Below are 26,869 nucleotides of genomic sequence, written 5' to 3'. Positions count from 1 at the left end.
CAAAGTAAAACTCAACACAGTTTTTGGTTATCAGCTCGCCCCGACAGCACAGAAAGCTTATTTTTATTATATACAATAAACAAATGTCCAATTTGCTGTCATCGACCGCAGCCATCACATATACACACAATCTACAATAGAAAAATGTTCTATAAGTAGAAGAAAAAATCATTTCGATTTACATACATGTATTTTATCAACTATTTTCTACATAACATACTGATTCACATTCCTATGAAGTCTTAATAAAAGGGGTGGGTGGGTGGGAAAACGAACCTTTCTGTCGGATAGGCGAACCTCGAATGACAATTCTAGATATCTTATTATAATTTTAGCGCTAAAATTCTAGCATGAAGTTATCATGATTGATATAACTTAAACCGGTTATAACTTACTGATGGTCCAATCAAATTAAACATAAACATGTTTTGATTTAAACACACGTGTTAAAAGTAAACAAATACACGTGTTCCCGAGTAACCTTTATAAATACATTTTCTGCGCTTACGACATAAGTAAATACACATGATTTATTTTTGTATAAGTTGTTATTGTCTTTGAATTAGCTGTCAATAACTGCGAGTACTCTCATATCTGTACTTAGTGTATTTGTGTTTTTGGATGTACAAGTACTCGGCCACGTCCACTCGGTGTTTTTGTTAGATTTATTTCTATGTTTATCCATCTGATGAGTTAAGCTTTTTTAATTGATTTGTTTAGTTCGGTCTTATGTTGTACTGTTACACACCACTGTCCAATACTAGGGAAGTGTTGGGATCACGCTAAAATGTTTAACCCCACCATATTCTGTTTGTATGTACCGAATCTAAGTCAGCAGTCTTGTATTCAGTGGTTATCGTTTGTTGCTGTGTCATTTGGTGTCTTGTGACGAGTTGACCTGACACGATTCAGCTTCTTAAATGTTTTTGTTGGACGTAGTCACTAGCTTGAATAATCAATGTTATTAAAAAAAAACATGTCTTGTTAGAGGAGCAATCATGCAGTACACCGCTTTTACTGCAATTGGGTCAGCAACGCTGCTTATAAGCTATCAATCATTGGTTATAGAACAGCAAATTCAATGTTTCAGATTAAAAAAAAAACATTAAATAGTAATCTGACTGGACATTAAGTCAAAGATTTGCGTAGTGTACGAGTTAATAATCAGTGTTTGTTTGCAAAGCTCGAATATATTCCTATTTTTTTTTTTTAAATCTTATTGCACTGATTGCTGGTTTTCTGACTTGAAACATACGGATGTCTGCATGAGAAATATTTGAAAAATCATGGTTGATTGACTTACTCATGTGACGTTCATGTATTTTTTTTATTTTTTTTACCGACAAGTGTGTTTACATATTTGTTAATGCTATTACATAAGTGCTTGCAATTCACATCTTACTGTAAGTTTCGGAGTTTCATTTTTCTTGACATGATTGGAAAAACATGCATCTAAAACCAAGTCTAATTAAAATCTAAATTCATTCATATATTTTGCAGGCCATTGGCTCATATGTGCCCACAGTTTTTGTTTAAATATCATATTCCAATTTATTTACAGGTTAAGTTCAAGCCAAAATATAGATCAATAAAGACAAAATGGACCTTAACAAAACCATTTTGGACGCCGGCCATGCAAACAAAATGTACGTATATTTGATATGAACGGATATTTATGAAAAAAGGAAATAAAGATATAAAACTTTGTTCAAATTTTTAGCACAAATAAAAACCGACAAACCATGACCTCTTTTGAAGGTTATCTTTTTGATATCTGTTTTAATCACACTGCCATTTTGAATAATTGTTAAAAAAACTTCTTGTTAAAATACTTATGTTTTGAATAATTTTAAAGAACTTGTGTATTTTTCTTAACAGAAATTGTACCTACGAAGATATACCACCCGTTCTGGAAAAGTATGAAACCGCGTGTCTTATGCTGCTTGGATTTGGTGGAATCTCGTTGGTTCTCGCGGTATCTTACAACTACATCAGACGTAATGTTTATCATGAAGAAAAGAATGTGGATAGGACTTTCGACGCAGGTGGAAAAGTCAGTACCAGTCTGACGGCTGTTACAGTGGCATCACAGCTACTCTGGCCAGGGGATTTGATGCAGAGTGCAACTGTAACTTATAAGGTATTACTCATGTCAATATAAAAAAGAAGATGTGGTATGAGTGTCAATGAGACAAGTCTTCTAAAGAGACTAAATGACACAGACATTTACACCTATAGGTCACCGTACGACCTTCAACAATGACCAACGCCCATACCGCATAGTCGCAAAGACCTCGAAATCACAAATGTAAAACAATTCAAACGAGAAAACTAACGGCCTAATTGATGTTGAAAAAAATGAAAGAAAAACAAATAAGTAACACAGCAACCACTGAATTACAGACTCCTGACTTGGAACAGGCACATGTATACAGAATGCGGCGGGGTTAAACATGTTAGCGGGATTCCAACCCTCCCCTAATTTGGAACAGTTTCTTACAAAATATAGATCTTTTTTACTACTAATTGATATAAAAGTGGTACAGCAACATATTTTCATATAAATAGATATACAGGAATTTAGTTAGGCTGAGTGTTTATCAAACCCCTTTGAATATTTAAACAATAACATCTTTGAATTGAAATCTTAAAATTAAGCCTCTGGTGATTTCCTCTCGTAATGTCAGAAAATGCCGACGCATATTATAAACGCGAAACAAAATTGAACATCAATTTGAAGTTAAATATTGCGATTTGACTAAAATAGAAAGCTTAAAATGTTTTAACAAACATTATAACGTACAGTTTTGTGAAGATTTATAATAACTTTAGGCCGACGTCTGTTTTTGTTACATCTTCCAAGTTATTATGATACATGGTGCCGTAAACGATTGATACTGACCACACAACTTAGAAGACAATTTATAAACAATAGTATATTACTTCGAACAAAGTTTTGTATAATATTATTTATATATTTGTAGACTGGTATAGCAGGACCATTTTGGTATACAGTCGGAGCAGCCATGAACATTGCTGTATTTCCTGTTATGTCTGCGCATCTAAAGACAAAAGCACCTGGAGCAAAAACCTATCCCCAGGTTGGTGTATACAGAAAAGATAAATCAATTAGAAAATGAAAGTCCGTACAAAATAATCATGGTTGTTCTCGTAGGTTCATAGATATAAGAAGATAAGTTCCAATGAGATACGTCTCCATCCAAGTTACAAGTCTGTCATATTTGTTTTATTCGTAAATTGTTTTGTTATAAATTAAGCCGGTTTTTTCTCAATTGAATTGTGTCATATGTACAAAATGTATCATATCGGGGCCTTTATATAGTAAAAGTCCTTAAAACATTTCCAACTGGAGTTACTGGACAGAATGGTCTGTATTCAGAGTAGTTTTGTAGATGTAAATATAGATATATGATAGTATTCAGAACAGTTTTTTAGATGTAAATATAGATAGATATATGATAGTCAATTCTAATCAGAGTCAGCTTAAAACGGAAACAACAATGCAGGTATCTATTTTGTTTTTATTGAAAACTAGTAGTTTGTTTTCAAGTGTACGTATACCTTTTTATTTTATAGATCATTCAAGCACGGCATGGTAAACTGGCACATATAATATACTCCATACAAGCGCTTCTTGTAAACATGGTCATAATTGCCTCTTTGGTCGTTGCTGGTACTGCTACGATAAAGTCAGTGACGAAAGATGCTTCAGATGAATTTTGTACTTTAGTCATCGCCACTCTTTTTGGATGTTATTCTTTCATTGGTGGATTGGGTACGACGTTCTATGTCTCATATTTCAATACGGTTTCTATATATGTTTGCCTCACAATCATCATTGTTAATATTTTCTATAACTCCGACAATGGATATTCATTTGACAGCGTTTATAATAAACTCACCAACGCAACACTAATGAACAAGATCGTAGACGGGAATTTAACAAACACGAAAATAGTTGCCGGAATAGACGGAAATCTCGAGAATAGTTACTTCACGTTTGTATCTGAGACAGGTATGATTTATGCACTTGTTGGTCTTGTTTTGACATCATCCATCACCTATTGTGACCAGGCGTCATGGCAGAGTAGAATAGCAGCCAAACCCATGCAAGGAGTGACCGGTTTCTTTCTAGCCGCTTTGATGTGGTTCGCCATTCCATCGTCGATTGCCGTAACAACTGGTATGACGTTTTTGTCAACTGTCGATGAGCAAGGGTGTTTTCCGCTTAGTGAGGAACAGGTCGAACAAGGTAAGTTCAACAACATCTTTAACTTCCGGGTTATTGATCGATATTATGAACATATTTTTTTTAGATTCGTTTTATTGAACAAATGTCGAATTCTATGTATCACCATTATAGATTAGCGTTGATCATCTCAACGAGATTGTTTTTCTCACTTAAGCCGATACGAGTTGAAATGACTAATGCTAATCTGTTTATCGTTACATAAACCTTTGACGACGTGGTTAATGTCATTGACAGCGACACGTGCGCCCTTAGTTTCTAGCGATATTTTTTCATATTACTTAACTATGATGAGAAAAAAAAATTGTCAATCAGTAAGACCAAAAGAAAATTTTGTAAAATAACGATAATTGATATCATCACTATAGATGTAAATAGATATAAATGTTTTTGACTTAATTTAAACAGAGTATGCATAAATGAATCGGGTCTTATTTTTTGGCGTTTTTTTGTCACTCATCCATACATTTACGGAATCGGAAACTTTGTCAAAGGGACATTTACGACCGAAGGCCACCAATTGGTCTTCAAAAACAGCGAGAAAATCCCTCACCACTTAACGAAATACGCTTGTTAAACACTTATCACAAGAAACTATAAAGGTCAAAATAGTGTATTCTTATTTTAGGTTTGGTGACACCTTATATTGCTAAGAAGGTCCTCGGTGACATGGGGAGTTATCTGATCCTTATAATGGTTGGTATGGCGCTCATGTCGACAGGGGCAGCGGAAGTTATGGCAGTCTCCTCGATCATTGTTTACGATATATATGCTGCCCACATCGCACCATTTCGGTAAGTAAGTAAGTTAGAAACAAGCCTTGGAAATTATGATTTTTTCATTTCTAATTACCGATGACATTTATTAAAACTTTTAAGGCTATTATAGCTATTATTTGTCTACATAGAAAGGAAAATTATCTACGAAATATCGAATCAAATCACACCTTGAAGTCTCATTTTATTTAACATGACGTATTATATAGTTTAATGCACTTGAAGTAGTATACACACCGGATTTGTATGATTTAAACAACAACAAATGGAAGTTTTAACGACTTTGACTGGCTATACAGCCGATGCACGGTCGGTAATATGTAACATGATTTACATTTATACCATGTGTCCTTTTCAATTTATCTGAAAATACTGTTTTTCTTTCTTTTCTGTTAATAATTACAACCGCCAAGGAAATTTCGAGCTATACATTTTTGAAGGTGTGTAATCATTCGACAAACCTAGAGGACCCCGAAAGTGTTTTTAAAACAGAAACAACAATGGGGCGATTCAAGGTTTTTTGAAAACAAAGATAGAATCGAAGGAAACTTATTTAACCTAACATTTACAGGAGGGACATGATGTATGGTCTATGTATTTTATGTGGGAGAATAAAGAGCGACGACGAATCTCATGGCAATAGTCCTGTTAATTCTCATGGCTGCCAATGCCCGGAAGCTCTGACTTGTGAACACTGCAAGGAAAAAGAAACAGATGTTGTATGCGAGGACGACAAATATGTCGTTCACAGGTAGAAATAAAAACTTGCAAGCAAATTATAATGGCAAAGACAACATCATGATTACTTGTATAATGAAAACGCGATAAATATTACAAGTAGATTTCACTTTAATCTTATATTTTTTTCCTTTGGCCAATCTTCTGTTAATGTATGATCAACACATCTTTACAAAAACGGCAATGATATAGGAAATCATATTCTTCAGTAAACACAGATATATAAGAGTCTTGTAAAATAAACAAGTGCTCGTATTCAAGTAAAGTGCAAAATATTCATGATATTAACCCAACAAAAACAGTCGTTTTCTGTTTTCTTTTGAATTTATCCAGCTGAAAATATAATAAAGACGATAAGGTATCATTGCAAATGAGACTTCTCCACAAGAGACCAAACTACACAGAAATTAACACCTTTAACTCATCGTACGGCCTTTAACATTGATTAAAGTCATTACCTCATAGTCGGGTATAAAAGGCACAAAAATGATAATGTAAAACGATTCAAACGAGAAAACTAACAGCCTAATTTATGTAAAAAAAAATGAACCCCAAAAAATTATGTAACACTTGAATAAACGACAACCACAGTTTGGTTTCTTTATAGCTGGTTATATGGTATTGGTTTTGTCATTTATGAAGGCTGTACCATGATCTTTGACTACTGATATCCACGTCCTATTAACTGTTGTTGATAGTTGTCCTTTTACGGCCTAATTTATGTAAATAAAATGAACGAAAAACAATTATGTAACACTTGAATAAATGACAACCACTGTTTGATTTCTTTCATAGCTGGTTATATGGTATTGGTTTGGTCATTAATGAAGGCTGTACCATGATCTTTGACTACTGATATCCACGTCCTATTAACTGTTGTTGATAGTTGTCCTATTACGGCCTAATTTATGTAAAAGAAATGAACGAAAAACAAATATGTACAGTCCTTGGATGGTGTAAACTTCCCACTAACACCACACACCATTACACCATACACCTTATACCATTACACCATAAACGTTACACCTTTGCACCATACACCTTACACATTACACTATACACCATTCGCCATTCTATCTACACGATCCGAAATTTACCATAATGCAATTAAATTTCAAATATTAAGATTATTATTATTGTTTATGTTTTCAACACGAAAACTTCGTTTTCAACCAATGAAATGCCGTACATCATCATTCACATCATTCCCGATCGCACGTTACACAATCGCACCATTCCTCAAACACCATTACACAATTCCCCTTACACCATACACGATAGCACCATACACCTTACACCATTGCACCATATGCCATACACCATTACACCATACATGTTTTTATGGGAAGTTTACACCATCCAAGGGCTGTAACACTTGAATAAACGACAACCACTGTTTGATTTCTTTATAGTTTCATGGTATTGATTTTGGTCATTTTTGAAGGCTGTACCATGATCTTTGATTACTGATATCCACGTCCTAGAGTTGTTGTCCTTCTAAAAATCATCCTGAATCGTCTTATTTTCATATAAAAGGCTTATTTCTGCTTTTAGTATTTGTGGATTAGGCACTGAGATTAGGGTTGCTATAACAATAATCATGTATTCTTTCAATATAACGTGAAAACACGATATCTTTTGTAGGAAATACCTTTGTCCGTTTCATGGCAGATTTAGAGTTTATCAAGACAGACTTTTCAATTACAAGAACTGGTGCATATTATGGATATCGTTGGCTATTGTCCCGTTAGGACTCGTCGTCATAGAGACTGGTATAGACTTGAACTGGGCTATGTTGACAGGATCAGTTTTTACAATCCCAGGACTACCAGGGTTAGTCTTAACGATATTCTGGGCCAAATCGACATGGTTGTCTGTAATCTTAGGTAAGTCAATTTTAAGATAATTTGATTTCAAGATTTCCTTTTAACTTACGTAAAGCAATTATACTCTTTGGAAATACCAATTAAGTTTATGTTTGATATACAGAAATACCTTCAAAATACAGCAACACAACCATACACACACGGATCGATATCTAGAGGTTAACATACAGGCATTGACGGTCATTTATACAATATATGAAACTCTTAGCGTCAAAAGTGTATCATATTAAAACTATCAAAGGTCTGCCTTCCAATCAATGTCATTTTAATCTAGCATGCTCTTTTTTGTTGATCACCACCATTTGTAAATGTATTGGATCTAAAAACAATACAAGTTGGAGGTTTAGATAGCTTTAAAATCAGGTTTAACCATCGATTTCTTTTCTCCTGTGTTATGTATTTATCAAGTCAGATAAATGACAGTTGTTTTGCATTCCTTCTGATGGTTGATGGAGTCTAATATTTGATTTGATTTGGGCAGTTTTTATGGACTTCCCCCTTTGTGATATTATTAACTACTGTTGTGAATTCAGTTGTGTGGAGACAATTCGCTTGCAGTCAAACTAGTATTGCTCAGTTGGTTTTAATTATGTTGATGTGGAGAGATATATAACAACGTTTGAACAGTCTTACCATCGACCATACAAATCTGTATAACATTAAGTAGTTTACAGTAGTGAAAAGTAAAATCACAAAAGTACTGAACTCCAAGGAATACTGAAAACAAGTTCAATGTTCTTAATGTTACCCTACATATATGATATATAACACATACCACCATAATCTCATAAGTTATTGTTAAATACATTCAACAATTATTTTTTCGTCATTCCTTTATGAATTGTTGCCATGAAATAAGATTAAGTAGCAGTAAATGAATAATGAAAGATAGAGAGAAACAGTTATTCTTCATTCATATTACTTGGTGCTATACATGTTGCCGAGCATATTTATCACAATAGATTAATCACGGTTATCTCGGTCTGAGGAAGCCTAACATATAACAAAATAACATGGAAAGGACGCCTCCGGGTGCGGGAATGTCTCGCTACATTGAAGACCTGTTAGTGACCTTCTGCTGTTGTTTTTTCTATGGTCGGGTTGTTGTCTCTTTGACACATTCCCCATTTCCATTCTCAATTTTATTTAACACTAAGAAATACAGTTGCTAAAACAAATAAAAGTTTCTAATCCGAAACAGATTTTGGTACTCCATACAGACAGGCAGTTTGTCTATAATAGTCGATACAAGTATAAAATCTGTGATACATCGATCTTTTAAAGAAATACTATGGTTTATAGTTCGCTATACTTGCGATATCTCTGAAATAGTCGATTGAAGTATAGAATCTGTCATGCACCGTTTTTGTGTGCAATACTATGAATTGTAATTTCTTTGGACTTGAACAAGATTTATATCTTTGTGCTGTTTATATTCCCCCTTTTTCATTAGCACATTATGATAGTGACTTGGAAAATCTTGATAATGAAATTAGTTCATTTTCTATTGAAGGACAAATTATTTTAATAGGGGATTTTAATTCTAGAACTGCAATGAAAGCAGTTTATATAGAAAATAACTCAGATGAAACAAATAATTTTGATGGTATTGACCTTCTTCAAGATAGCATATATAACTGATATTGAAATCAGAAGAGTAAACCACGATAGCACTTTGAATACATTGGGCAATAAATTACTTGAAGTATGTTCGTCCTCAAGGCTAGGTATACTCAATGGCCGTTTTTGGGGAGATTCCCTGGGATATTTTACTTATATGTGTAATACTGGGTTCAGTACAGTTGATTATGCTATTGCAAGTGAGAGTCTCCTGCCTGAGGTAAAATACTTAAAAACAAATGACTTTACATATTTATCAGATCATGTTCAAATAAACTTATATATGAATTGTTCTATTATATCAGATACATGTATGAAGAAATGTTTAGATGAACAAAGATGGCATTTGATAAAATCATACAAATGGACAGAATTGTCATTTTCAAAATTAATTGATCTATCAACAGAAAATTTAAAAAAAGGAAATTTTAGATTTAGAGATGCAACATTTTACTAGCAATAAACTAGGCGTTGCTGGTGCAACTGAAAAACTTACAAAAATTTTACAAACTATTGCAGAAAATACATGTAAAGTCATATCTAAACCAACAAAAAAGAAAAAGAAATAAATTAAACAAGTATGGTCAGATAATACAGTATATGAAACAAAACAAAAAAAAAAAGACAAAAGTTTAAAACCTAAATATTTTACATTATGTAAAAAACTAAAAAAAATTGAATATCACCAAAAACTTTATAAATCACTTTCAGATAATTTTAAAAATAATCCAAAAGAATACTGAATTGTTCTAAAGGCAATAAAAAAGAAACCAAATATTGATGAAGATATCCCTGAAATTTTAATGAATGAAAATGAATTCATAAAACATTTTCAGGATCAGGGTACACCAGCCTCATATGATAAATCCTTTGTAAATAAACTGGAACGTGAACTAAACATCCTAGAAGATAATATCGAATTGATTATGGAAACTGATGCGCCAATTACGTTTGCTGAGGTAAAACTGGTAATTTCAAACCAAAACAAATCAGCAGGTCCAGATAGAATTGTGAATGAAATACTCAAACACTCACAACCTGTGATAATTAATTCTATTGTAAAAGTTTTTGATTTGATTTTAAAGACCGGTAGTTATCCAAATTCTTGGAAATAATCTTTCATGATCCCTTTGCATAAAAAAGGTGACAAGTTAGACCCTAATAATTATAGAGAAATTTCTCTTATAAGTAATCTACCAAAAATTTGTAATGCCATATTGGATAATAGGCTAATCAAGATTGTTGACAAACAATTAAGTGATTGTCAGTTTGGTTTCAGAGAAAATCGCAGAACAGCTGATAGCATCTTTGTATTGAAGTCATTGATTTATAAATATTTACATAAAGAGAAAAAAAAAGATTTATGCCTGTTTCATAGATCTGAAAAAGGCTTTTGATTCAGTATGGAGAACTGCTTTACTTTATAAATTATGCAAAATGGGAGTTAGCAGGTCTTTTTACAGAGTTATAAAACAACAATACTTAAATACTAAATCATCTTTAAAAATATAAAGATTATGTATCAGAATATTTTAATATTACTAGAGGGGTTAAACAAGGAGACACACTAAGCCCCACTTTACTTAATGTCTTTATAAATGATATTGTAAAATTTTTTGAGGGAAAGGATTCAAGTACCCTTAAGCTTATAAATAGAAAGGTGGGATGCCTCCTTTCAGCGGATGATCTTTTAATCCTGTCAGAATCAAAAGAGGGTCTTCAAAACAGTTTAAATAATGTTAAATTATATTGCAACAAATGGCAACTCTTTTTGAATACAAACAAAGCTAAATCCATGATTTTTAGTCAGTATAAACATAATGGTGAAACATCACATATTTACTATGAGAATAAAGCCATAGAGAGCGTATCAGAATATTCTTTTTTGTGAATGTTGATAAAATGTAATGGAAATTTATCACAAAGTACTTCAGAGCTGACAAAAAAGGCAAACAAAGTATTTTTTTGCTATGAAATCCTATACTAAATCATTGAATAATCTACCTTTAAAAGTAGCAAATAATCTTTTTGATTCTTTAGTAAAACCAATCATGACCTATAATTCAGAAGTAACATATTTGGATACATATATTTCTTTTCATACAGCCAAAAACAGAGCCTTACTTATCTTCAGGAAAACATATTAATCAACTTGATTTTACAGACAAAACCCCTATTGAAAATATGCATCTTAAATTTTGTAAATCGACTCTAGGAATAAGAATAAAATGCATCCAATTTAGGAGCAAGAGTTGAATTAGGGAGATTGCCTATAGAATGTTTTATTAAGAAAAAAACCCTTTTATATTTAGCTAGACTATATAATAATAATATTAATCCATTGATAAAGGAAGCTTTTTCTCTAGCACAGTCTCTAGATTTGACAGGAACTTATTCATGGTATACATATGCAAAAAATATTGTTGAAGAGACTAATGTTGACCTTAATATTCTTTCTACTTGTAAGGGAGCTACCTTTTGATTTTTAGGGGGGGGGGATAGATACGAAGATTTAATTCAAACTAAATTTGAAAACATTGATGAAAAAAGAAAATTTTATCTGTATAAAAAACTTTAAAAAGATTACAAATTAGAATCTTATCTAAATACATCTAATTTTCAGATAAGGAGATTAATCACTAAATTTAGAATAAGTGATCGCTCCCTCTTGATTGAAAAGGGGAGATGTTTTAAAATCCCAAGAGAGGAACGACTTTGCTATAAATGTAAAATACTAGAGGATAAGAAACATTTTTACTTTATTGTGATTATAATAAAACTCTAAGAAATGCCTTTTTTCAACACATATGTACTGAAAATAATAACTTTAAAAATTTAACTGAAGAAGAAAAAAAATCATTATTTACTAAATCCACCAACGCCTCTACAAACAAATAAGTTAGGATCCTTCTTGAAAAAGTCATTAGAACTGAGGACAGGGGACTCTTAACAGTCTTAACAGCTTGTTTGTTGTTATAAATTTTGATGCTGTTTTTATTGTGTATGTTTAATATGTATGTATGTATGTTTATTGTGTTAATATATGTTGGTCACAAACTGTTAAATTTATACGACGATGAAATATTTGATTTGATTTGATTTGTTAATTTTGATTTCTGATTTTTTTTTATAAAACATCATATGATTCATATTATATATATTCCACTATGCTCTATATTTATTGAGTTTTATTTAAAAATTGAATGCTTCTTTTTGTAACTTCATTGGGGTGTAAAAGCGTTGACCGAAGTACATTTTGCATGAATACTTATAATTACATTTTTGCTAGGATCATGAAAACACGATTTTATCAAGTTTTTATTTAATTTACTCGTGCATTTTATTGTTGGACCTCGTGTCATCATGAATGATAAATTTTATTGTGTAATGAAGTTGATGAAGGAACAACGCGAGATTGCAATGTAGCCAATCAGAAGAACGTATTGCAATGAAACATACATCTAATGTAATTATATCTAAATGCTTTATTTGTAACAGGAAGTTTGACTGGACTTGTGGGAGGATTTACAACACTTATAGCTATGGCATCACGAGAAGAAGGAGGCCTGGATAGTTTTGTGAGAAACACCGCAATGCCGCACCCTGTTTTAGCCGGTGGTTGCGCAAGTCTGTTTGGAAGTCTGATAGTTAACGTGCTTGTCTCCCTTTGTACACATAACATAAAAACCGAAGAGGATCGCCTACTGGAATGGAAAAAACTACGGGCAATTGACAATCCGCTACATCCGTGGACAGAGTTCTATAGAGAGGATTTGCCAGAGATGGCTGCCGATCAAAAACCAACGAAGAAACAACTGTCTTCGATTTTTAAACCTGCTAAGTATGTTTCCTACATTTTTGGTGGAATCTTTTTGGGCATTTTTGTTTTTATTATACCAGCTGTAATGACCAGTTTAAAAATATTTTCTTTCGATGACTTTCATGTTTGGACCATGAGCCTACATGTATGGTGTTTTATAATGGCTGCCATTATAGCTGTACTTACTCCAGTTGAGGAAATTCTTCAGATTGTAGCCGCTTTAAATGGTGTTCAATATGGCACGGATGTGTAGAAATGAACATAAATATATAGGTAATAAAGAATAAAACACTTAATACTACAACCTGAATAAACTCAACAGAATGCATATGTTCGATCGACACAAAGCTATGGATCGAATGCAGAATACTCGTGCAAATAGAAATACAGGCGTGGTTTAAAATCTACCTGATGGACATTTCGTCTTGGAAAAATGAAACACAAAAGATTAAACAGATTGTTTTTTAATCAGTCAGAGTTTTAAGCGTCCTATATACTGTTTCAACTTTGTTGATTACAAGAGATTATCATAGGATACAATGATAAAAAAAAAAAAATCGAACAAGGGGGAAAAAGCAAAAAAATAATTAAAAAAATAAATATAAAAAAATCAATCTACATTTAAAGTTTTTTTTTAAACGTTATACCAAGGGGTCGGGATATTGCATTTAATATCAGTTTTCATTCCTGAAAAATATTATTGTTTTCGGGATTTATTTTCTGTCCATTTTATCAAATGAGAAAATAGAATCTTAATTACGACACGTGAAGATAAAGATAGAGAAACACGGATTTCAACAAGCTTAAGAACTAAGACGACTAGTCAATCTATCATAGTTTTCGTTCCGGTTGACTGCACGCAATAATAATATGTTTAGAAATAGATGTATGTATATAAATGTTGTGATAGCAAATAATTTTTATTAATAAATTGAATTAAATATTTCTATTCTAATTATTCCCCCCTTAATTAGGAAATTACTTGTCATGTGACATATCTTATCGAATGGGAACAATTGTCATATTTCTGACGTGTTACAGGCATTTCCTCATGAAGTAAATGATTAATTAAACCGTAAATCTTTTGAACCAACATTTAAACGAATTGTCGTTTCATAGACTATAATTATTTAATTCATACTATTGGTTTAACAATTCATACACGACGACCTTTTTTCTGTCTTATTATATCTTTATTGGTGAGAAAGAAATGCTGTACAACAGTGCACTGTACATACATTGTGTATTGAAAAATCGAAATAAATATTTACTCCAGCGATTTTACAAACAAAAGTATCCTAATCGAGTTCACTTTTAAATTACAACTCGCCATAGTTCTATTGTTCATGTAGGAGTATACTTATCATTGACTGTCGATAGTTCGATTGTCCATGCATGAGAATACTAATAATTACAATTGTCGAGGGTTCGGCTGTACATGCAGGAGTATTCTTATAATTAACACATAACTGTCGATGGTTCTATTATTGTACGTGCAGGGGTATCCTAATCCAATTCGCTTTTTAAGTTACAATTGTCGAGAGTTCTATTGTACTTGCAGGAGTATACCAATTATTAACACTGTCGATAGTTCGATTGTATATGCAGACTGATCTTAATTCAGTTCAATTTTAAGTTTAAACTTTCGATAGGTTTATTTAGCACAAATAAAAACTATCAAAAGCAACAACATGTAGATATCGTGTTTTTCATTAAGTTTTGATTCATAACCATATCTTTAATAGCCGATGCTAAAACAGACCTAACATTCTCTGCATCTGTAAAGAAAAGTAAAACATATTTAGTAATTAATGTTAACAAAGACAATTTCAACTATTATGTTTGACAAAATGTTAATTGTGCAAATTTCTGTTAAAGGAGATATTTTGGAAGAACTGTTGTTGTGTATTTGATCATCTATTTTCGATTTTTAGCCATTCAATTTTCAGTTTGTTACCGACTAACATCTCTCGCGTTTCTTTTAAAGACGGTTAAATCAGCCATTTATAAAAAACAAAAAAATCAAAAAGAGAGGCAAAAGACACCAAAAGGACATTTAAACTCATAAGTAAATAATAAAACTGACAACGCCATGGCTAAAACATAAAAAGATCAACAGACAAACAAAAGTACACAAAATACAACATAGACAACTAAAAACTGAGCAACATAAACCCAACCAAAAATTGGGAATGATCTGGGCGGTTCCAGAAGACTATGCATACCCTGCTAAACATATGTCACCCGTCGTCATGCTCATGTTATTATCAACTCAGTAACAACTCATATTCTGTAGGTCACATTCAGTAAAGGGGAACGGGAAGCCAGCCTCATATGAATAAAGGAAAAAAGTCAGCAAGAAGTGGGGCACAATTTGTTTCCATGTGAATAGCGATTATTTGTTGCAAAACACGTCCCCCAAAAATAATAAACGTATTAGCAATCTGTCACGATAAACATGAATAAATCAAGATTACGATATACTTATTATTTTTTTTATACACATCGAAGTAATAAGTTACCTAATAAACAAACACTGTATGGATAGATGATACGATCATGGTCAGTGTTTAATTCTACAAACATCTTAATAATAAATTCAGTTGCTTCATGTGCATTTTTCTTAGGTCCTACAAAATAGAAAACAAATATTTTAATGGGTACTTATGTATGCATGAATGGGAGGGATTGTGCTTGATATTCATATGATGAAAACATTATCTTTCAATCAGATTAATTGAGTTCTGGAGTTGGCATGTCAGTTACTTCTACCAGCCTTTTGTTATTCATGTATTATTGTCATTTCGTTTATTTTCGTTTGTAACCTATTCTGACATTGGACTCGGACTTCTCTTAAACTTAGTTTTACTGTGCATATTGTTGTACGTTTGTTTTTTCTACATTGGCAAGAGGTATGGATTGAGATATCAAAAAACTTGTTTAACCCGCCAGTTTTTTTTCTATCCCAAGGCAGGAGCCTCTGGTCTTTGTTAGTCTTATATGATTTTTATTTTTAGTTTCTTGTGTATAATTCGGAGTTTAGTATGACGTCCATTATCACTGAACTAGTATAAACATTTGTTTAGGGGCCAGCTGAGGGACGCCTCCGGGTGTGGGAGTTTCTCGCCACGTTGAAGATCCATTGGTGGTCTTTGGCTGTTGTCTGCTTTATGGTCGGATTGTTGTCTCTTTGACACATTCCCCATTTCCATTCTCAATTTTATGAATAGTTACTGTATAGTGATGGAGTGATATATTTTAGAACGGCGTATCTAATGATGATATTCTGAAATAAAATATATAAAGGTACAATTTATATTGGTGCTCGTGTGGTTTAAGTAGTGCATGTGCAACGATCACTACCATGTTAACACTGAAGTTATGAGATTGAATCCAGTTTCAGCAAGGTGTTATAGATTCGGATCTTACTTAATTAGGATTAATACTTTCCTTTGTCATATCACGGTATTTCTTTCTAAAAAGTCTGTTCAACTCCAAAAATAAATGCGATTGCCGTGAAATAAATATTGGTGCAGACAAAACAATTTGACATCAACTATCAAACAAGAGGCTGTCACAACGACAGCAAACTAGATTTATTAATATTTATTTGTGTCCTGGCAATATCACAAGAACCATTACTGATGAATGGTGAAAGTGAAAATCGTCAATATCAAATTTGACCTCCATTTTGTCATCAGTATCAACATCTTAAAATTTGAAAAGCTTAGATTGAATGGTTCAAGAGTAAATGCAACCACGTGAATGGAAACGCCATTTCACAATCTTTCAAGAACCATAACTCCTGAACGGTAAAAGTCAAAATCGTCATTATTGAACTTGACCTCTAATTTGCCATCAGTAACAACATATAAAAATTTCAAACGCTTTGGTTGAATGGTTCATGAGAAAATATGCACGGACACGACTGGAAATACCATTTTTCAATCTTTCGAGAACCATAACTCCTGAACGGTAAAAGTCAAAATCGTCATTATTGAACTTGACCTCTATTTTGTCATCAGTAACAACATATTAAAATTTAGGAAGCTTTGGTAAAACAGTTCATGCGTAAATGCACGGACACGACTGGAAACACCATTTTTCAATCTTTCAAGAACCATAACTCCTGAACGGTAAAAGTCAAAATCGTCATTATTGAACTTGACCTCTATTTTGTCATCAGTAACAACATATTAAAATTTAGGAAGCTTTGGTAAAACAGTTCATGCGTAAATGCACGGACACGACTGGAAACACCATTTTTCAATCTTTCAAGAACCATAACTCCTGAACGGTAAAAGTCAAAATCGCCATTATTAAACTTGACCTCCATTTTGTCATCAGTAACAACATATTAAAATTTGGGAAGATTAGGTAGAACAGTTCATGCGTAAATGCACGGACACGACTGGAAACTCCATTTTTCAATCTTTCAAGAACCATAACTCCTGAACGGTAAAAGTCAAAATCGCCATTATTAAACTTGACCTCCATTTTGTCAGCAGTAACAACATATTAAAATTTGGGAAGCTTAGGTAGAACAGTTCATGCGTAAATGCACGGACACGACTGGAAACTCCATTTTTCAATCTTTCAAGAACAGTAACTCCTGAACGGTAAAAGTCAAAATCGCCATTATTGAACTTGACCTTCATTTAGTTGTCAGTAACAACATATTAAAATTTTAAAAGCTTTGATTGAACGGTTCATGAGTTAATGCACGGACAACATTTGATTGCCGCACGCCCGCCCGCCCGCCGTACATCCCCAAATCAATAACTGACATTTTTGTCACAAAAATCCGGTTAAAAATGTGGATCTCTTGGTTCTGTTATTGTTATCACACAGGACAACACAAATTCAACTTCTATACATCGGGGGTTGTAACCAAAGTTACCGATATTTCTTATTTTGAAAAAAACAATTGCTAGTAAAAAGCAGTTCGCCAGTTGTTATTAAATAGTCCGTTTATGTTGACGTTGGCGATTGTTTCGTTGCATTTCAGTGTCTCTGTTGTTTCGTTGTTTCCCTCTTACTATTGATGTGTTACCCTCGGGTTTTGTTTGGAAACCGGATTTGTTTTCCTCAAATCGAATTATGACTTTTTTCACAGCAGTATATAATATTGTGTTAGTCTATTAAAATCACGTTACTCAATAATGCCATTTGTATAATTATTTTTAAAAACGCTCCAAAGAAATAAGCTGATCAAATTGTTAAAATGAAATAAAAAACAGCAAACACATTATGTAATCTTATATAAAACATCCATAGAAGATCTCGCACTGAAAAATCATAGTTAATAAATAAATACATTTTATCATTTTATTGAAAACTGTGAGCAAACTGTCGAAATACTTTGATATTGACATTGATAAATAAAGGCAACAGTAGTATACCGCTGTTCAAACTCATAAATCCATGGACAAAAAACAAAATCGGGGTAACAAACTAAAACTGAGGGAAACGCATAAATATAAGAGGAGAACAACGACACAACACTACAATGTAACTAACACACACAGAAACGGACCAAGCATCAGACAAAATCCCACGAGAATAACTCACCTCTAAACTCGGGAAAGTAATCCACCAAATTGGTGTGCATTATTTGTTCTTCTATGATGTCTTTTTTACTAAAAAATAGCATTATTCCACAGTTCTGGAACCATGGATAATCAATAATTGCCTTAAACAATGATTTAGCTATATCTAGACGATTCTGAAACAGAATTGCAAATTATTTTTTCTTTCAATTTGCGAAAATAAAGCTATGACCAAATAGTTCTCATAAACAAGGATGGCAGAACCATGACATTTTGACATCTGCAGTACTTTTAGAGGGGATGAAATTAAAAGCAGATACAAAATAGACATACAAACTCGCAAATAAATGACAATGCTATATCAAATATACAAAGAAATGAAAATCATCAGTCTACAACAAACAAAGTTTAAGACCATAAACTCCATCAGAAATCAGGTTGACAAAAAAATGTAATTCTGCATTAAAATAAATAAGTTATAGTGTGTCTTTCTTTTAATTTAAGGAAAAACTAAGGATTTTCATATCCCAGGCATATATTACCTTAGCCGTATTTAGCACAACTTTTTGGATTTGTGGATATGAGCGTCACTGATGAGTCTTATGTAGACGAAACGCGCGTCTGACGTACAAAATTATAACCCTGGTACATTTGATAGCTATTTGTTGTGATGTTACACTCTTGTTTTTAGATAAGGGTGAAGTTTGGAACTATTAAATCGTTTCAACCCGCTGCATTTGTTTGCACCTGTCCTAAGTCAGAAATCTGATGTAAAGTTGTTTTTGTTTGCTGAAGCGGTTCATGAGTGTTTCTCGTTTCTTTTTTATGTAGATTAGACCGTTGGTTTTCCCGTTTGAATGGTTTTACACTTAGTCTAGTCATTCGCCCTTTATAGCTTGCCGTTTAGTGTGAGCCAAGGCTCCATGTTGAAGATGGTACTTTGACCTATAATGGTTAACTTTTACAAGTTGTGACTTGAGTGGAGAGTTGTCTCAATAACACTCATACTACATCTTCTTTTTATCTTTATAAATACTGTTTCAGTGGTTGCAAAAAGGTGAAAATAAAAATACCTACTTCATCATCACTGTATGATTCGATTTTATTATAATCGCTGAGAGCTACGATAAACATTAGGACTGACATATTGTCAAAATAATGAATCCATTTACGTCTCTCTGTCCTTGCGCCTCGTATATCAATAAATCTGTAAAATAATCACATATGTGTTTACAAGATTTCAGGAATTTCGGTTACGTGTTACTTATACTGATATGCATGGTCGGTAACCAGGCAAAATCTAATAGCTAAAATAGAGAGTTCAATTCCGACCTTTACGGGATCAAAAGATATTAACTATGTTTCGAATTGTCTAAACCAATCAACAAAAGTATCTACGATAATCAGATAGTAAGAAACATTTAGCTTAAATTGAAAAGATAGAATATAACTTTATGCTTTCCCAGATATAAACCATGTGATGTTTTTGTTATATTTGAATGTGTGGCTGATTTACAATTTGATATTGTAATTGTTGTTCCTACAGTTATTATTTTTATTAAGACTGAAGACAATGTATAACTTCTTCTCTGGCAATGATATGAAAGGTTGACGACCTCGTATTTTTTTTGGGTATATTTATTTGATCGATTTTTTTTTGTAGCTACAGTGTAGTATTGTTTTAAGAATCAGAATCAGAATCAGAATAATTCATTATAGTGTCACATACCAATATAAAACACAATAAATATATAATTACATAAAATGCAATTAAAAATTAAATATTACAAATAAAATATTGGTACCAGCCAAATAAATGACTTATGAGACGCTTTAAAAATATAACACGTATACTAAAACAATTAAAACTAACGTACTAAAATATTACTATACACAATACATTCTTCGATAAAACATGTGATATAAAGTTTGGCTAAAAATGGTTGAATGGTTTAAAAACGGTATACAGGTTTGCATACACAGAACATTAGTTTGTGTCATCTTTGTCGAAGAATCTTGTATCAACAAAATATAACAGAATGAAACTGATATCAATAGTAATCATAGGTACCAGGATTTAAATTAATACGCCAAACGCTCGTTTCATCTACATACGACTCATGAGTGACGCTCAGATCAAAATAGTTATAAAGCCAAACAAGTACAAAGTTGAAGAGCATTGAGGACCCAAAATTCCAAAACGCACAAAAAGGACGAAACGCACACTGTAACTACTTACCTTAGTAAATGACCATCAATATTATAAGAATGTTCTGTTATTCCACAAGAATTAATAGTGCATTGCAGTATATCATATAAAGTGGGTATATAGTTAGATTCTGTTATTCGGTCGATGTGATCTATAAAGCTGAAATCATATAGTTAATAATTAAATATTTTTAACGACTTGATTAAATGACAATGAAAACACTTAGTTTCTTGTGTATAATTCGGAGTTTAGTATGACATCCATTATCAATGTACTAGTATACATATTTTTTTAAGGGGCCAGCTGAATGGACGCCTCCGGGTGCGTGAGTTTCTCGCTACATTTAAGACCAATTGGTGGCCTTCGGCTGTTATCTACTCTATGGTCGAGTTGTTGTCGCTTTGACACTTTCCTTATTTCCTTTCTCAATTTTATTTTACTTAAAACAACATCAAGCAAATCACAGGAACTCAGACGTTCTGCTTTTTTTTCACTAAGATACAAATTAAAAAAAAACATGTGGACAGACGGTTATATCCCAGATTTATTGCAAGTACATAAATACATATGAAAGTCACATAATGCTCTTCAACTTTGTATTTATTTGGCTTTTTAACTATTTTGATCTCAGCGTCACTGATGAGTCTTATGTAGACAAAACGCGCGTCTGGCGTATAAAATTATAATCCTGGTACTTTTGATAACTATAGGGCAACAATACAAAATATGAAAAAGCAAATTACAATTAAAAGAAAATAATTCAGAACAAATTAGTATTGTGCTACGATCGTTCCTTATTTGTAGTCTATGAACACCAACGCGTTCGCGTAACGAACATATTCGTTTAAACAACAACAAAACATACTTTGCACGTTTTGCTAACTACAAAAAAGAATGATATTTTGTTTGAACCACAGTTTCAACTTTTGTTTCATACAATTATATTTGAAGTCTTAATTAAAAGTCTCGAGGCTAACAGATCAAATTCACAGAAACTGATAATTAATTTGAAAATAAAATAGTTTAAGAACAGCACATTACTTACTAACGCTGTGAATCTGTTAGCTGGCATTCTTTACATTCCTTGTAACATTTTCTCATTCCAGGATCTGCCCACAAACTTTTTATTGTATCCATATCGTCCTGGTTAACTGTTTGGTTGCTAGTATAATTCTTTTGTTTTAACTTTCTTGCATTTTCCAACATCAACAAAATAAATTTTATATGGCCAATTAAAATTATATAACAAATATCATTTTTACAAAATTCCAAATGGTGAATCATCTTTTGTTAATTTTAAGGATGCAATCCCGAGTTGGATGATCGTTTTGGAATATAAGTTTCACAGATGATAGTGGATATTTTCGTTTTTCGTGACTACAATCCCGTTCCCTTTTCACTAATTTGACCTACCAAATAACCGGTTTGTACTAACATTAACAACATGACGGGTGCCACATATAAAGCAGGATCTGCACAACCTCCGGAGCACCTGAGATCACTTTCAGTATTTGGTTGAGTTCATGTTGTCTTTCTTTTACTATGTTGTGTTTTGGTACCAGTACTTTTGCTTGTCTTTTTCTATTTTAGCCATGACGTTGTCAATATAAAAAAAGAAGTTTATTTTCGATTTACGAGTTTGAACGTCTCTCTGGTATCTTTCGTCCCTCTTTTACCGATTAATATTTGCAATTAACAAGTTGTTGATTTTTTTAATTTTGTCAAGTTTAAGGGTTGAGATTGACTCTTTCTGTTTCTCTTGATCGATCTATAAAAAACAAGAATGTGTCCATAGTACACGAATGCCCCATTCGCACTATAATTTTCCATGTTCAGTGGACCGTGAAATTTGGGCCAAAACTTTAATTTGGAATTGAAATTAGAAAGATCATATCATAGGGAACATGTGTAGTAAGTTTCAAGTAGTTGTGACTTTAACTTCATCAAAAACTACCTTGACCAAAAACTTTAACCTGAACTTCGCACTTTCATTTTCTATGTTCAGTTGACCATGAAATCGGGGTCAAAACTATAATTTGGCATTAAAATTAGAAAGATCATATCATGGGGAACATGTGTACTAAGTTTCAAGTGGATTGGACTTCAACTTCATCAAAAACTACCTTGACCAAAAACTTTAACCTGAAGTCGGATGAACGAACGAACGGACGAACGAACGGAGGCACAGACCAGAAAACATAATGCCCCTCTACTATCGTAGGTGGGGCATAAAAACAATTTCAAGATAATACGATTTGTTGAAATAGATCAAAAGAACAGCACTGTCATGATCAAAGTAATAATAAAACTATTTTACTAGCTATTTAGATTTTACCTCATTTGTAGGGGACTTGTAATGACAATTTTGCAGATCCATTTCATCAACTAATTCCTGAATTGCATTGACTACCTGGTTGTAGATGTGTACAATAAAAATGCTCTTCTCATTGTCAGAGTATCCGTCTCCATGGACAACCCTCAACATCCGTAAAAGAGTGCTTTTACCACTCTGATCTGTTCCTTTAATATAAAATATTGCTTAATAGCACCTCCATAGCAGTTTAAAGTCACATTTTGAAAATAAATATTTCCGATGCAATTCTTGTTTAGAAAACCCTTCTTGAAGATACATGTACATATTAAATAGCTGGTTCTTAGTAGGTCAACTTTATAGTTTGGGTTAGTCATTTTTGGTTTATCACTCCACTCTTTTTCGAGATTAGAGATATATTTTTGCTGCACAAAAGGAGCAGGCACGGTAAGACTCCTTGTTTGACCCCAACATATAATATTTTTACAATTTGTTTATTTATTGGAAAGAAGAATACTTAAGCTTCATAAATGTGGGCTGTGTTTGGCAACACAATGCACTTTCACCAAGTACTTACCTTCTGTTATGCATGCAAAAGTTACTGATATTTTTTGTGCTAATTATTTGACGGCTTTTGTCTAAAATGAAAGTAGCCCCACTTGTGTTCATTTTATATATTTAAATACATGTTGTATTTGATCATTATACATACCATATATAAACTGAACACGAATGTGGCCACTTTCATGTTAGACTAAAGCCGTCTTATAATTAGCATAAAAATGCTACAATTGTGATAATATCAATAATTTTTTATGATTATTTATATAAAAACTATCTGAAAGTGACGTTATATGACGTATTTGATAGATTTCTCATATTGAAACTTGAAACTGATGGTCTTCAATGACTATATCAGTTCAAATAGTGTGCATAAACAAATTAACCCGAACGAAGTAGACAATTTAGTGTTTTGAAAATGTCAAAAATATTTTATTAGATGTACTTAAAATTTGAAGCCAACACTAGCCTTTAACGGCCGACCTTCTCCTTTCATCCGTTAGTAGATAATTTGATTCGTTGATATACTGGTTCCTAATTATGATCTCTATGTTTTATCTCATAGAGACATACCTCGGGACTGTTAACAGTATATACTATTGCAGTGAAAAAAATGAATTCTGATGTAGGCGAAAAGTAGAAGTAGGGGTAGTTCATAACTTTAGTATAATTTTACCACTGTAACAAGTGTAACGAGTTCAGGGCATATAAAGGTTGTAAATATAATCAACAAAGTCCTATGTTTTTGACCTTTGAATAAAATAATAGTGTATATCAACTTTCCATTCTAGGATATAATTTTTCACGTAACTGCAAATTGAAAGTGTAACAGTTTTAGCCACAAGGGGAGTCCTATTCAAAATTTTATTATCTATATTTACAGAAATGAAACCTACAAGAGACCAAATGCCACAGAAATTAATAACTAATTGTCACCGTTTATAATTTAACAATGGGTAAAGTTAATTTCGCTCAGTAAGCTATACAAGACCCCAAAATGACTGTATAAAGTTATAAATAAATTATCTTATCGAACTATCATGGTGTGTTTTAACTATACGACACAATGTTGCATGTGCTAGATCAAGTTCATCTTTACAATAATTATATGTGTTCAGTGTTCCATGGCGGGATAGATAATACAGTTAACAATTAGCGTCCAGTTATATGTTATGCACGTTCAAGACGACCGAGAAAATATCTGCTTAATTACATAAACTTTTGTCAAAGTCGTTTGAACTAAATGTTTAGGTCAAGTGTGTATTTTTCGTTTTTGTTTCAAAAATACTGTATTTAAATTTTGAAAAGATATATAAAAAAAAAACACAACAAAAAACTGCTCTTGAAAAACAAATGATATAGAATATGATTTAATCACCAAATGACGAATTTAACAAAATACAAGTATTTCTGTAAACAGTCTGAAACGTAGGGACATATAAATTATGAAAAATCAATTTCTTTGAATTTTTTTACTTGTAATGTAAATAATGTTAGATCACATTAAATAATTTCAAATAATGTGTGGCTGATAATGACTTTTTATCAAATATAATGAAATTGCTTTGATATTAATTTCTAACTGTTTCGGTATCATGTTGTACAAGAGAAAGAGTTATGTTTGTTCATATCTGCATCATAATCACACGAAAATCATAATCACAGTCAACACAACTTAAATAATTCACTCGATAAAAATCACGATCCAAAAAGTCAACTACACCTACCGTGAATGTAGTCATTAAAAGAAATTTATCAATGTTGATCTAAACATTATTACAGATTTTCAAATAAGTCAAAACTTTAAACAATATGGAGACAAAAGATACAAATATCATTAGAATTACCAAAAGTGTTTGTTTCTGTTGTTTCTTTTATTTACAATAGTGTAGTCCTAGCGGATCGATTATTCTATTTTTATCAAACTACAACTATTTACCTTTACCGACAGGTAAATCGATTTTGAATGAAATGGCATTTGTACATCAATAAAGAATCTACCTTTATTTGAATATAATGTCTAAACTTACCTAACAAAAGAACTTTGATCTCTTTCTTAAAGTCGTCTTTGTCCTTCTGTATTCGTTTCTCAATTTGTTTATTTACTTTCTTTTGTTTATTTCTAAAGCAAAACATCCTTTTAATGGTTGTAAGGTATTACTACAATAATCAAAAACATTCTCCTACTTTGGAGCACCAGTGTAGTGACTCAACATAATTATTAGGTGATTGTACATGTTAAACGTGTAAGGGCAATGCTACATAAAAATAATAACGTCAGTTCATATCAATTTTTTGTTGTTGAAAATTCACATAAATCAAATCTCATTTTAGACTACAGTTTGATAAGAAATGGTTCAATTTTTCAACACACACAAAAGAAAATGTGGTATGATTGCCAATGAGACAACTCTTCACAAGAGACAAAATGACACAGAAATTATTAACTATAGGTCACTGTACCCCTTCAACTATGAGCAAAGCCCATACCGCATGGTCAGCCATAAAAGACCCCAAATTTTCCATGTTGTATTACCGATCTTCAAAATCAAACAGTCTATTCATTATCATAAAGATCTTATAGTGTAATACCAACATTGTTTCCCCCTAGGAGTCGTTTTTAGATTTGCACTTCACAAAAAATGTTCAGAATTTATCTGTGTTTCAAAAAAAGAAATACTTGACATAAGATAAGTTTTATAGTGTCCAGTACTACAAAAAAAAAAAAGAACATAGCATTTCATTGCATATAGATAATTACCATCACTGAAAATTAACTTATCAAATGTTTACCCTTTTTTCCAGTGTACAAGCATAAGTAACCATGTAACCTCAAGTTTTCAAAATATTTTATAAAGCACGTGCTGCTTTGAAAAACCCAAGATATCCTTTTCTTTTACTGCAATACAATGTAGGATTACTTTACTACAACTAACAAATTCAAGGGAATATTTTTCGTATGCAACCGGATGTGACATACTATGATCTGGTAGTTTTACACCTTCTGCACAAACATTTTTTATTGGTCTGAATTAAACGATAAACATTTCATCTCATTCGCATTTTGTCTACATTAAAGAATTTTTTTCGTGATTCTCGATTACAAAAAATAAATAGGCAAATGAAAAT

General features: G+C 32.3%; 2 protein-coding genes across 2 annotated transcripts; one reads left to right on the top strand and one right to left on the bottom strand.

Moving 5' to 3' along the window:
* Positions 1 to 1,560: 1,560 nt before the first annotated feature.
* Positions 1,561 to 14,055, top strand: LOC139486259 (uncharacterized). Its single transcript, XM_071271046.1, has 8 exons — positions 1,561 to 1,646; positions 1,879 to 2,140; positions 2,985 to 3,101; positions 3,598 to 4,273; positions 4,899 to 5,064; positions 5,618 to 5,797; positions 7,429 to 7,670; positions 12,789 to 14,055. Exons 1-8 carry the CDS (start codon positions 1,600 to 1,602, stop codon positions 13,361 to 13,363), a joined length of 2,265 nt encoding a protein of 754 aa, XP_071127147.1. The 5' UTR covers positions 1,561 to 1,599; the 3' UTR covers positions 13,364 to 14,055.
* A 226-nt stretch (positions 14,056 to 14,281) lies between these two features.
* Positions 14,282 to 25,904, bottom strand: LOC139486260 (guanine nucleotide-binding protein G(q) subunit alpha-like). Its single transcript, XM_071271047.1, has 7 exons — positions 25,771 to 25,904; positions 21,914 to 23,388; positions 20,899 to 21,027; positions 19,737 to 19,866; positions 18,682 to 18,835; positions 15,633 to 15,740; positions 14,282 to 14,888 (listed from the first exon to the last, which is right to left on the bottom strand). The coding sequence occupies exons 2-7, from the start codon at positions 22,150 to 22,152 to the stop codon at positions 14,788 to 14,790; spliced, it is 861 nt and encodes a 286-aa protein (XP_071127148.1). The 5' UTR covers positions 22,153 to 23,388; positions 25,771 to 25,904; the 3' UTR covers positions 14,282 to 14,787.
* Between the last annotated feature and the right edge of the window lie 965 nt (positions 25,905 to 26,869).

This window comes from Mytilus edulis, chromosome 8 (genome assembly GCF_963676685.1).
Source record: "Mytilus edulis chromosome 8, xbMytEdul2.2, whole genome shotgun sequence".
NCBI lineage: Eukaryota > Metazoa > Mollusca > Bivalvia > Mytilida > Mytilidae > Mytilus > Mytilus edulis.
This window is presented reverse-complemented; position numbering and strand designations above follow the sequence as displayed.